The 12,666-nt window shown below is 40.6% G+C and overlaps 1 protein-coding gene across 6 annotated transcripts; it reads left to right on the top strand.

The window, feature by feature from the left end:
- The first annotated feature begins 1,832 nt into the window (after positions 1–1,832).
- Positions 1,833–9,291, top strand: dazl (deleted in azoospermia-like). 6 transcript variants are annotated; one of them, XM_042075702.1, is made up of 10 exons: positions 1,833–1,954; positions 3,086–3,214; positions 3,305–3,396; positions 3,489–3,540; positions 3,698–3,764; positions 4,110–4,246; positions 5,558–5,638; positions 5,977–6,027; positions 6,480–6,558; positions 7,983–9,291. In XM_042075702.1, the coding sequence occupies exons 2-9, from the start codon at positions 3,122–3,124 to the stop codon at positions 6,522–6,524; spliced, it is 618 nt and encodes a 205-aa protein (XP_041931636.1). In that variant the 5' UTR covers positions 1,833–1,954; positions 3,086–3,121; the 3' UTR covers positions 6,525–6,558; positions 7,983–9,291. The 6 variants fall into 6 exon arrangements, with proteins under 6 accessions (XP_041931636.1, XP_041931634.1, XP_041931635.1 ...); XM_042075700.1 differs by having other exon boundaries at positions 1,879–2,000; XM_042075705.1 differs by lacking the exon at positions 1,833–1,954 and adding an exon at positions 2,131–2,274.
- Positions 9,292–12,666: the final 3,375 nt, after the last annotated feature.

Genomic DNA, 12,666 nt, shown 5'->3' with positions numbered 1-12,666 from the left:
ATATCAATAATAAACAATAATGTAAAATTAATTAACAGCCCAATTAAAATAAAACAACATTATATAAACCATAACACATAAGCGCTTAAACAACTAAGTATATGTTGAATAGGAATGTCTTTATGATTATAAAACACATTTCAATGTCTGGTTGTCTAGTGTTGGGCTATTCTTAATTTTTTCTCTAATCATGAAAATGAAGTGCTATCAGAGACTTTCTGAAGCCAAGACAAAAAATAGCCAGCAATTACTCATAAAATAAAATAATCAGCGGCAGTACATAAATTAAAAAACACATTTACACAGAATCTATTAGGCCTCCTGTTAAATTTGTGCAGATGTTATGGTTGGTGTAATCAGTCAGGTGGACAATTTGTCTTCTTCATTGTAAACCAAAACGAGGCTACAGGGTACACAAACCTATTGTTCTATACATCTGCAAGTGAAGAAAATCTGTTAATAATTTAGTCAATGTACCCTGTAGCCTCGTTTTGGTTTACACATTGGCTGCCACCTGAATAAGGTGAATGGACAATGTTCTCTGGTGATGATGGGTGGAATAAAAACTAGACTTCATCACCTCCATCATTTTCAACCCCAACACAGAAAAAAATGGGCATTGTGTGAAATGCAAATAAAAACAGAATGTGATCTACAAATCTCATAACCCCATATTTTACTGCAACATATTTGTTTAAACAACATATCTGTTGATAATGACAAATTTTACCATTTCATTAAATATAGGTCTAGACTATGTTCATTTTGAATTTGATGCCAGCAACATGTTTTTAGTTGGGATATGGGGCATGTTTACCACTGTGCTGCTTCACTTCTTCATTTTAGAACATTCTGTAAATGTCAGTTGCTCAACAGTCAGGGGTCTTCTTAATCATGTTTTTCATACCATGATGCACCAAATTTGACAGGTCTGGACTGCAGACTGGCCATTTTAGCACCCTATTCAAATTCTTCCTTGAAAAAGACATTGTCTGAATACGGTATTGCTCAAATACTCTGTACATCATTTAGAATTGATTGTGACTTACCAGATGTGCAAGATTCTGCCATAGCCCCTCCACACATGCTGGGTTTTGATCTGCACTACAAAGTTGGATAATTGGATAGTCCCTCTTCTCATTAGCCCAGAGGAGTCCATGATTTCTAAAAAGAATTGCAATTTTTGATTACTAACCACAGGACCTTTAACCTCAAGAAAGACTGTGGCATTTCTATATTGTGTCTAAATACAATTTCTTCTTACACTAGCATTTGTGAATTGAGTGCTCATAGCCAATTTATCAAAGTTTTCCTGAGCCCATACAATGATTTTCTTTACAGAAAAAGGTCTGGTTTTCATGCATATCATGTTCAAAACACCACTGCCATCCAATATTGTTTTTCAGCTCTGTCCCTTGTTTGCAAAGATTTCTCTGGATTCTCTGAATATTTTAATGATAGCCTATTATGTAGGCTACTGTAGATGATGAAATCCCCAAATACCTTGTAATTTCATGTTAAGAAATTACAATATCGTTTCATCATTTGTCCACACAGATTTGATGTGTTGTCTGTGTCCTTTTTCAGCTATACAAGATTTGCAGATTGTCACATTCTGTTTTTATTTGCCTTTTATAGGCCCTACAACTTCTGTGTGTTGGGGTTGTAGGCTACAACCTGTTGCTCTTGTCCTGTACAGATCAGTAGGATAACAGAGGTTAACCGTTGCAATGTTCATTCGGCAGCCTATAAAACATATTTCTGTAATAATAGTATGATGAATATTACTACTACATCAGGTTTTATGGTAAAAGCCCCCCGAAATAGCTCTCCACAACATCAAGATGTGCACATGCTATGGGCGTGGTGGTGAAGCTTCGAATTGCTTTGTTTACCAAAGGGAGATCAGGCCGGTTGAGTGGAGGAGGGAAAGGAGGGGAGAGACAGCAACAGGGTAGCGCAAGCATTATTATTCTGTCATTTTAACTGTTTTATAAATGGTAAGAAAAATAGATGCTTGGCCAAAAGCTAACTGTAACGTTAATTGATACCGCTTACTTTGAGTTTAAGATTATGGATAACATTATGAAAACTGGTCTAATTTCACCATGGCTGCTTTTTAGAGAAGCCTATTACTTGGATTTTTCTTGCAACTTTGAGTAGATGGGAACTGTAAACTATGCTAACGTTAGCCAATGCTAGTCAGTGCACCCAGCACCATAGTGGTTACATTTCAACTAATGCTAACTTAAGTATTTCGTTTTAACACAAAAGGTTGGTCAAACGCAGTAAATTCCGTTTGTTCGAATTTAGAAGTTGGCTGGTTAACGTAAATGTATTTTATCTTGTTGTCTAAACTTATACGCCATTGTGTTAGTGTTGTCCACGTTTTGGCTGAATGCAAGATTGACTTGCCTCGTGTTCAACATGAAGGTTAACGTTAATTGACCAGTTTCCTATCCTGTTAACTTATTAAGCCCGTCTAGCTAAGAAGCTAAAATATATATATATCCCGTGATGGCAATACTGTAGCGGTCTACTACTGATTGAAATTAATTATTTAATATCTATTGTAATCATTGTCAAAACTTTTTATCAACCCTGCATATTCGTGATTTGTCTTAATGAAGCTAACCGAAGGTAAGCTGTCTTACTTCTGGCGAAATACAAGGCTAGTTAGCAAGCTAGCTGGCTATCTATTCAGCACGAGGAGGAACGAAAAGCTTATACCGCCAAATACCACAACAGCGAAAGAACAAATTGTTAAATGTTCGTGAATGTTATTTGATAACCAGAACCGCATTATGCTATAGAGATGCTGTTTTGTATGTCAGTTAGCCGTGTCCTCTGTAGTATTTTGTAAGCTTAAAGTTGTGACAGTTATCTATGCAACGTTAATTGAACTTTTAAGTTAGTGGACCGAAAAATTCTAGGTAGCTCGTGCATGACCTGACAGTCTTCAGAGGCTTCACTTCTTGTCTGATTGAAGACACGGTTGACCTCTGCTGTTAGCAGGCCTAGCTGCGATATTAGGTGGTTATATTATATTTGACATTTGCGTTTTGTTCAAATGCCATTTTCTAAGGATATTCAGAAACAGCGCAACGTTAACGGATATCAGATGGGGCCTTCACTGAAACTTTCAAATGGATATGTTTTACCCGAAGGCAAAATGACACCAAACACACTTTTTGTTGGGGGAATCGACACGAAGGTAATGCTAAGTTCAGTAACAGCGAAATATTTAACCCATGAATGTCTGAGGTTTTGATGACACAGCTAGTAATTTTTTTTTATCATATAGGTGGACGAGAACGAAATAAAGGACTTCTTTGCCAGATATGGCCCAATAAAAGAAGTGAAAATAATAACATACCGCGGGGGCATATGCAAAGGGTGAGTTCAGACAATAAGTCTGTTGACTTAAAGTGGCTAGTTTGTTTCCATCATGTCTGGTGCCGACTCAAGTTTCTTTTGTACTTTCATAGATATGGCTTTGTGTACTTCAATGATGACGTCGATATACAGACCATAGTTGAAGTAAGTATACTTGGCGTCTTCATCATGATAAGCAATGCGTTTCTCTTTATTTAACGTTAGTTGAAATAGGCCAACGTTACCTATAGCACTATATGTATGATCAAAATCACAGTCGCTTCGATACCATATTTTAGGGTGTCTGTCTGTTTGTCCACAGCAACAGATCAGTTTTAAAGGACGAAAACTCAAGTTGGGACCAGCCATCATGAAGGAGAGAAGCTCACGTAAGTTTTTGTGTGCAGTCAAGGACGTAATTTGTGAGCATCATAATTTGAAGTTTGAAGTGTAGAATGAACTACATCAGTAAAAATCTTTGTTTTATATTAGCGCCATCTGCCGTTTTAATTATGCCAATGCCTTATATATATATTTCATCAGTATGTGTGTGGGTATTAACAATTGTATTATATCATTGGACCATGAAATTACTCCTCTACTAGCTAACCTACAAATGCACATTCTGATGTCATGATTAATGTCCCTTACAATTCATGAAAAACGAATTACTGCTCACTTTTCTACAGAAATATCTGTGTCCAGTAATACTGTGTCGGTTATGGTCTTCACAGGTGCTGTGCAGTCTCACCTTGTTGGCAGTGCTTCATGGATGACTCCCCCCCAGTACATCTATTGCAGCTGTTGCCCCCCAACTCTCAGCGCCCCTCCGAACTCTCCGGTCCTCAGCGCGGCCGGGCAGTACTTACAGGTATACTCATACTAACGTGTGTACACACACACACACACACACACACACACACACACACACACACACAGCTATGCTCAGACACAAGATTCCACACAACTTCTTGTTCAGACCATGGTCATCTCTAAGCTGGACTATTGTAATTCACTATTAGCTGGCTTACCCGCTTGTGTAACAAGATCATTACAGCTGATTCAGAATGCTGGAGCACGCCTGGTCTTCTTTCAGCCAAAGAGGACACATGTACAGTAAACTCCTCTCCTAGTTACTCTCCATTGGCTCCCTATAGTAGCCAGAATTAAATTTAAATCTCTCACTTTGGCCTATAGGACACTAACTGGATCTGCTCCTAGTTATTTTAATTCAATAATCAAGCCTTACATCCCCAACCGCCCACTGCGGTCTTCTGGTGAGCGTCTGTTGTGTCGACCAGTCATGAAAACTGGGTCTAATTCCAGACTCTTTTCTTCAGTGGTTCCATGTTGGTGGAATGAATTGCCCAGTGCTCTCCGTTCCTGTAGTAGTTTTAGGTCGTTTAAGAGGGGTCTAAAGACATTCCTATTCAACATATACTTAGTTGTTTAAGCGCTTATGTGTTATGGTTTGAATAATGTTTTATTTTAATTGGGCTGTTAATTAATTTGACATTATTGTTTTTTATTGATATTCTCCTTAATGTAGTCTTAGCATGTCATTGTTTTTATATTATTGATTGAATGGACATTATTGTTTTATTATTGCCTTTCCCCTATTTTTTCCATTGCTTTTTATTAGGATATTGATTGAATTGATATTATTGTGTATTATAACTATTCTCCTTATTATATTTGACCTACATTCTAATCTGTTCCCTGTTCAATTTTAAATATTATTATGTTTTGTATTTATGTGTCGCCTTGGACAAAGGCGTCTGCTAAATCCATAACCATAACCATAATAGGAATATACTTGCACTGACATTTACTGGTATACACACACTGACGTGCATATGTACACACACATACTGACACGGATCTATGCTCAGCGTCAGCTCATAATTTCAGGAATATACTTGCAATGACAGAGCTGTCTACTGTGTGTAATGTGAGTTGTTGTTTTTGCACAGGTGGGTGGCAGCGTGCCATTGTGCTCTACTGAAACAAGGCTTAAGCAATCAATCAAGTCATTGCTCATCGTAATAGGGTTGTTCTATTTCATCATAATGTATTGGATCATCAAGTAACAAGTGCGCACACAACCTCGGCTGTGTGCTTAGTAACTATGTCACAGTTTGTGTGAGAGTATGTTATCAAACTGGTAGTGTGTGTCTTTCAGCCTTACCCATACTCTAGTCTGCCTGGAGTCATGATCCCTCAGATGCCTGTAGGCTACGCACAGACTGCCTGCGCTTATCAGGTACAGACACACACACACGCACGCACGCAGACAAACACTCTTAGACATACACACTCACACAGAGAAACACTCGCACAAACAGTGATGAGAAATCTTATTTTTAAATAACTCTGAACTCCATTATATGATTTCATAATTTTGAGTGTTGTACTGTATTTTGACACTTCCTATTGGTTGTATTAAAAATACAAGTGTATCATATCTGAAGAAAGCATGCACTTTACGATAACTTTGATGTGCAAACATGCTTGTGTGATGAACGTGTTCAAACACTTATAGGAAGAAACATTTTCCAAGAAACATTTCTAATGTATTTGGTGTTTGTGTATGTGTGTCAGTATGCCTCTCCACACTGGTCAGGGGAACAGAGGACGCGACTCATCAATCAGGTGAGAGGATGGAAGACTGAAACTGAAGTTATCACATCAGCAGTCATGTGTGGGGTCAGAGCAGTGTAGTGCCTCATCAGACCTGTAGGTGGCAGTATTGAGAAAGAGGGGGGAGGAAAACTGGCTGATCTGAGTCGTTTAGGGCTGATTTCTCATACATAGATGCTTACATTAAGCTTACTGCTAAAAGAAATATTTAGTGAAAATCTCCATTGAATAATCCATGTGTAAGCATCTGGCAATTAAGTCATTTATCTGAAGCTTTTATCTAAAGCAGCTTACAAATTAAGTTTTTACGGTCAATTAAGAAAAGGTTATGGCAAAATATATTTCAGTTTCATAGACATAATTGCTACATAAGGAAGAGAAAAGTAGTGTCAAGCTGCTGTTGCCAATGCTGGAGGCAGATTGGGCTTGAGGTTAATTTGCCCAAACCGTGTGTGTGTTTGCAGAACTATGTGGACTGTGGAGTGCAGACTTTACTGACGTTGCTGTAGTTTGAGCCCCCTCTAGCACTATCAACTTGTGCAGGCAAGCATGCTTATGACCTCCTCTCCTCCTCCCTCTTACGGCGTACTCACACTTGGTACGGTTCACTTGTACTACGCCAGAGCACGATTGTCGCCCCTCCCCTCTCCATCGCTGCCCTGTGGCCTCGCACTGCGCCTATTGATCCGTACCAGAGCACGGTTGAGACAAAGCTCTCTAGAGTCTTTGCTTGAGAGCACATTTTACTACCATAACAACCTTACACTCAAGCAGTTGACGGAAGAGTAGTATTTTATTATCAAGTCATAATACACATTCTGAACTCAGACACGTTTGCGATCATCCTAGATGCGTACCGCGCACGAGTCCAACTAAACCGTGCCCGAGTCCACCTCTTTAACTGGGCCCTGGCACTGATCAGCGTACCATACGGACTTTGGGGGTCAAACGTACTCAGGCACAGTACGGATGGTATAGTGTGAGTACGCCCTTAGTCTCTCTCACACACACACAAACACACTTGCCTTACTATTCCGTGATGGTACTAGTATTGCATGATGACTCTCAGAACCCTTCACATGATTGCACTCACTTTAAAGGAACACAGCAACTTCTGGGTTATTTGCAGTTACCCCAGAGATAAGAGGATACATATTGCAATAACCTAGTCTGACACGATTCGCTTAGATTAGCATAATTCGCCGGAAGTGGGTTAGACTGGTTAGTCTAGCAGTGGTTTTTAAAGTGTGGGGCGGGCCAAAATATATACAGTTAGGCTCATACATTTTTGAACCCATGCTAAAGTTGACTACAAAGAGGAATATAAAATCATCTTTTGGAAAATGAATAATGTATTGTGAAATAAATAAATGTTCTTTAAATACAGAAGGCATAAGTATATGAACCCCTATGTTAAATTCCCATAGAGGCAGGCAGATTATTATTTTTAAAGGCCAGTTATTTCATGGATCCAGGATACTATGCATTCTGATAAAGTTCCCTTGGCCTTTGGAATTAAAATAGCCACACATCATCACATACCCTTCACCATACCTAGAAATTGGCATGGTGTTATTTCATTTAACCTATACACCATGCCAATCTCTAGGTATGGTGAAGGGTGTGTGATGATGTGGAGATATTTTAATTCCAAAGGCCAACTTGGAACTGTATGTTACCATTTTGCCAGGTTGATGGGGTCAGGTGGGGCTTGAAAATTCCCCACCTCCAAAGTGGGGAATAACAAAAAAAGTTTGAGAACCACTAGTCTATAAGTAGCCTGTAGCTAAAAGGGAGCGATAGGCTAACTGGTCTAACCCCACTTCCTGTGGGTTATTGCACACACACAGAAGAGAATGATGTGGCTCCTCTTACCTGACTCTGGGGTTAATGGCAAATAAGCCGTTAAAATAAAAAAAATAAAAAAACTCTTTTTTTTCTCTTTTTCTTTTTTTCTCTTCTCTCAGGGGTTCTTGTCGTGGCATTGCTCCTAAGAGGAATGAGGAAAGAACAAGAGACCTCCACCTCCTGATATCAGTAGGACTCCCAAGTTCTGCACCTCAACTGCCCAGGAGACAGGCATTCTATAACCCTCCTGCCCTACCATGAGCCTGCAGTGGGTCTACATCCTCCACCCTGGGGTGCTTTGTGTGTGTGTGTGTGTGAGTGTGTATATGTGTGTGCGCATGCGTGAGTGAGGGGTTGGGATGCATTTTTTTGCATATTTATATTTTATGTACATGGTTACCTTTGGGGTTTTACTGGAGTGTGTTTGTTTGTGATACTGTGTCCTTACGTTTGGCACATGTAGAAACTTCAGTATGTTCCTGTGATATAGTTCAACTTTTTTTCAGCCCAGACTGGCAGGCATTAATTAACATTAATCAATTAACCATTTAATAGTAGTCAGGAAAATGGCTACTGCTCCCCACTGGCATTTCGGACACCGTTTTGGGTGAATTTTCTTTTTTAATACGCAAAATTTATTTAGTCGTGTGTTTATGTGCATCAAATAAGGGGGTGAATCACTTGAGTAAATCAGTTAATTTTTTAACTTGCCTATCACGCACACACGTGATTTCTCCTGCTAGTCTGGGGCTGTGTGTTGTTTGTGCAGTGTAGACGGAGGCAATTCGATCATTAGACTCTCTGCAGTTGTCCCTTCGGTTGTTTGGTGGCGTTTGGCCGCTGTCGGGGTTGGCGAGCGAGCTGGAACAATCACTGCATTAATTTTTGAGCTGTCTGGGGGAGTCTGGAACGGTCCACTCCATTCAAGGCTTTGGCGGGGGGGTTGTTGAACGATTTAATTCACTGCAATGAAGGACTAACCACGTGTTCTATCAGCACTGATTTTTTTTGACACTTGTTTTTGCTGTGTGTGTTTGATTTGTTTTGGGGTTTATTTTTTGCCTGCACTGAAAAAAGTTTTATTCACATTTGGAGTTTTAATCTTTTTGCTTGAGTGATTTAAAACAGAAAAAAATAATAATTAACTTATAATTTCTGCAGTGATAATGTTTGTAAAAAAAAAAAAAAAGATATATGTATAAAAATCAATAGTGTGTGACTGAGTAGGTGTAGTTTAGCAGCTCTCCTGTCAGCCTCTTTATCGAGTGTTTTTAAAAGCGACCGTTTTAAACCACCTGTTCGTTTCTGCATGTGGCCGGCTAGATCATTTGGCTGGGTGTGCTTCCCTGGGTGACCTGTTCACGTTGTTTGGTGTTTTGTGCTCGAATAGAAATAAATAAATAAATATGCAACCAGGCTCTGATTTTATTTGGCCATGTCTTCATTTGTTACTGATAACTGCATAATGGAAAAAGTCTGGAAATTGTCAATAATCTTGATAAAAGTGTCTGTCTGTTATTACAGTTCAGTTCACTTTATTCAAATTCACCAAAGTTTCCCTCAGACCACAGGCTGTCCTGTTTGTGTATGTGCTCAAAAAAACTATTGTGTTTGTCTTTGATATTTACACGGCCAATGTATATAATGTAAATAATCTGGGCTCTGAAAATGGGACAGATAGTGTTTATTACAGTGGTTCTCAAAAGAATTCACTGGAATTGGGTTAAACCAGTTAGTCTATAGCCCCTTTTTACCTATGGGCTAGCTATATAAAACTGGTATAACCCATTTCCAGTGAATTACGTTAAGCTAGGCTAGTGGTATCAATTTACCCAAAAAGCTGGCACGTTGCTTTAAATGATGAATTTTTGTGCTGGATAATTTATGAGCTTTTGGTCATCTGGCAAGCCTCATTTGCCAGGTGTCACAGAAAACTGCCAGCATGCAGCTGCAGGCTCAAGACAAATATTTTACTCAAGGGACAAGTAGCTAACAAAGATGTTATTGGGAACTATACAGCAAATGACTACAAATTAAATAAATCCACTGCATGTATGTCATGGTGGTTAATCTGCAGAAAGAAACTTGCATCCCTAACTTGATTCACTTCACTAGATTCAGGTCACCCGCATAAGGCCCAGCTAGGGTCTCGTCTTGTAGTGATAATCTGGAAGTAGAAGGCAAGGACCACAATGTAAATGTCAGCGTGGACCTCAATTTACCTTTTCAAGGAATATTGAGCCAATTTGTGTTTATTTATTTAATTGTTTGTTTATTTAATAGGGACAGTGCTCATTAATCAACAGACAAGGTACTGTAAAATAAGCCACAGTTAGCCATATGTTGTCCCTAGCCAGTTCTTAACAAGGCAACCTAGAATTAAAACATAGGCCTAAAATAATTATTTGATTCGCTTAATTCAGCAAATCAGAGGACTTTGTTTTCACTTTAAGATGCTTTCAATATTTATAACATTTTATATTTAAAAAAAATCTCACCAAAGTGGTTTCAATAGTATAATTCAAATGCTTTGTGTAAACATACTGGTGAAATTCATTAAAAATTCCTGATGGGAGCAAGTGTGCGGACATTCCACCCTTTTTTCCTTTTGATAGCCTAGCACTTTTTATCCAGCACCTGCCTTGGATGAGCGCACCAACAAACTACTTGAGATGTGGAAGCTCACCAGTTTCAGGGAATATCATGGACCTGGGAGCCGTACTCTGTGTGATTCCACCTACAGGCATTTTACCTGTGAACCCAGGGGAGCTGTGGGTGTGTTGTTAATCAGAGGAGCGCTGCTGGATCCAGTTTTCATCCTGGAGGTGGACCATCTAGACCTGAAGGAGAAGAGAGACTGAAGTTTTCATCCTGGAGGTGGACCATCTAGACCTGAAGGAGAAGAGAGACTGTAGTTTTCATCCTGGAGGTGGACCATCTAGACCTGAAGGAGAAGAGAGACTAGTTTTCATCCTGGAGGTGGACCATCTAGACCTGAAGGAGAAGAGAGACTGTAGTTTTCATCCTGGAGGTGGACCATCTAGACCTGAAGGAGAAGAGAGACTAGTTTTCATCCTGGAGGTGGACCATCTAGACCTGAAGGAGAAGAGAGACTGTAGTTTTCATCCTGGAGGTGGACCATCTAGACCTGAAGGAGAAGAGGGACTGTAGTTTTCATCCTGGAGGTGGACCATCTAGACCTGAAGGAGAAGAGAGACTGTAGTTTTCATCCTGGAGGTGGACCATCTAGACCTGAAGGAGAAGAGGGACTGTAGAAGCAGTCACAGACTTCCTGGCTGTAGGGTGAAAATCCACTATTTGGGAGAGGGCCGTCATGTTTCCCAGAATGGTACGTTCACTTCTCCGTCATCCATCACCTCAAGACTTTCTGTTTGTTTGTTTTTTCCTGTATATTTGCCATTATATTCATTACTATTCAGTAGATAAATGCAGGTAATCTGTCTCTGTCAGCTTTGTTATCTGTGAAATACTCCACACACACACACACACACACACACAGCTAGAACTCGTAGCTAGGTGGGTAAGTGGCGAGTACAGCCAGTAGCCTTGTAAAGTGTGAACCCTGAGCTGAGGTTAACCATGTCTGGTGATCCTCCATGCTGCTGTCTGGCTGAGTGTGTTAATGAAGTGGCCCACTTACACACACGGGCATGCACACACACACTCACAAACATGCAATAACACAAAGCGCTCCTGCTATGTTGGTTGTTGATGCAGTCTCTCTCTCACACACACACACACACACACACTGAGTGGTCCTGCTATGTTGGCTGTTGATGCCATCTCACACACACACACACACACTGGGCAGTCCTGCTATGTTGGCTGTTGATGCCATCTCTCACACACACTCAGACATACATACACACACTAAGCGCTCCTGGGCTGTGGGCAGTCCTCTGCCGGTGCGTGCGGTGCGGTTCTGAGCGCTGGTGTTGTCCTGTCCCATCGCCTCTCCTCTCTTGTGGGCAGACTGCTCTTTCAGACAGATTGCTGTGAATTATGGATCAGTCTCGCCTACTGCGTGTTAAATATGAATACATTACAATGACATTTCATACACACTCACGCACAACCCACACTCACACACTCCTGTCCTCACCCAGCAGGCACTTCACACAACACACAAACACACCTCCATCATAATGTGAAACAATACAAACCAAAGCTTTCAGCTGTCAGTTATCTGAACTCCGTCCCCTGTCTCCCACTGACCCACTAACAGCCCTAGACGCGCACACACACACACACACACCTCGCTCACTCCATCCCTACTTATCTGTCTGTTACCACTCTGTACACAGTGTCAGTGAGTGTGTGTGCGTGTGTATATGTATGTTTGTGCGTGTGTGCATGCGTGTGTGTGCATGTTTGTGTGTGTACGCGTGTTTGTGTGTGTGCGCCTGTATGTGGGTGTGCGTCTGTGTGTGTGTGTGCGTGTGTGCATGAGCGAGAGAGAGAGACAAATGTGTCATTTTCTCTCCTTTGGTTTAGCTGCTAGTGAGACATAAGGTAAGATGAGTGCAATAAGAGAGGCAGAGAAACAATCACTTTTCTCACTCTACATGAGTGAGGAGGAGAGAGAGGGGGAGGAAGAGAACAGACAGGGAGAGAGAGAGAGATAAAGAGAAGGAGGGATGGAGAGAGGGAAAGAGAGAACTGGAAAGATAGAGAGGGGAGAGAGGGACGGAGAGAACAGACAGTGAGAGAGAGCAAGAATAGGAGAGAGAGGGAGGGAGAGAACAGATAGGGTGAGAGATAAAGAGAAGGAGAGAGAGAGAG

This window comes from Alosa sapidissima, chromosome 21, assembly GCF_018492685.1.
Source record: "Alosa sapidissima isolate fAloSap1 chromosome 21, fAloSap1.pri, whole genome shotgun sequence".
NCBI classification, from domain to species: Eukaryota; Metazoa; Chordata; class Actinopteri; order Clupeiformes; family Clupeidae; genus Alosa; species Alosa sapidissima.
Note: the sequence above shows the minus strand (reverse complement) of the source record. Positions and strands in the feature narration are given on the sequence as shown.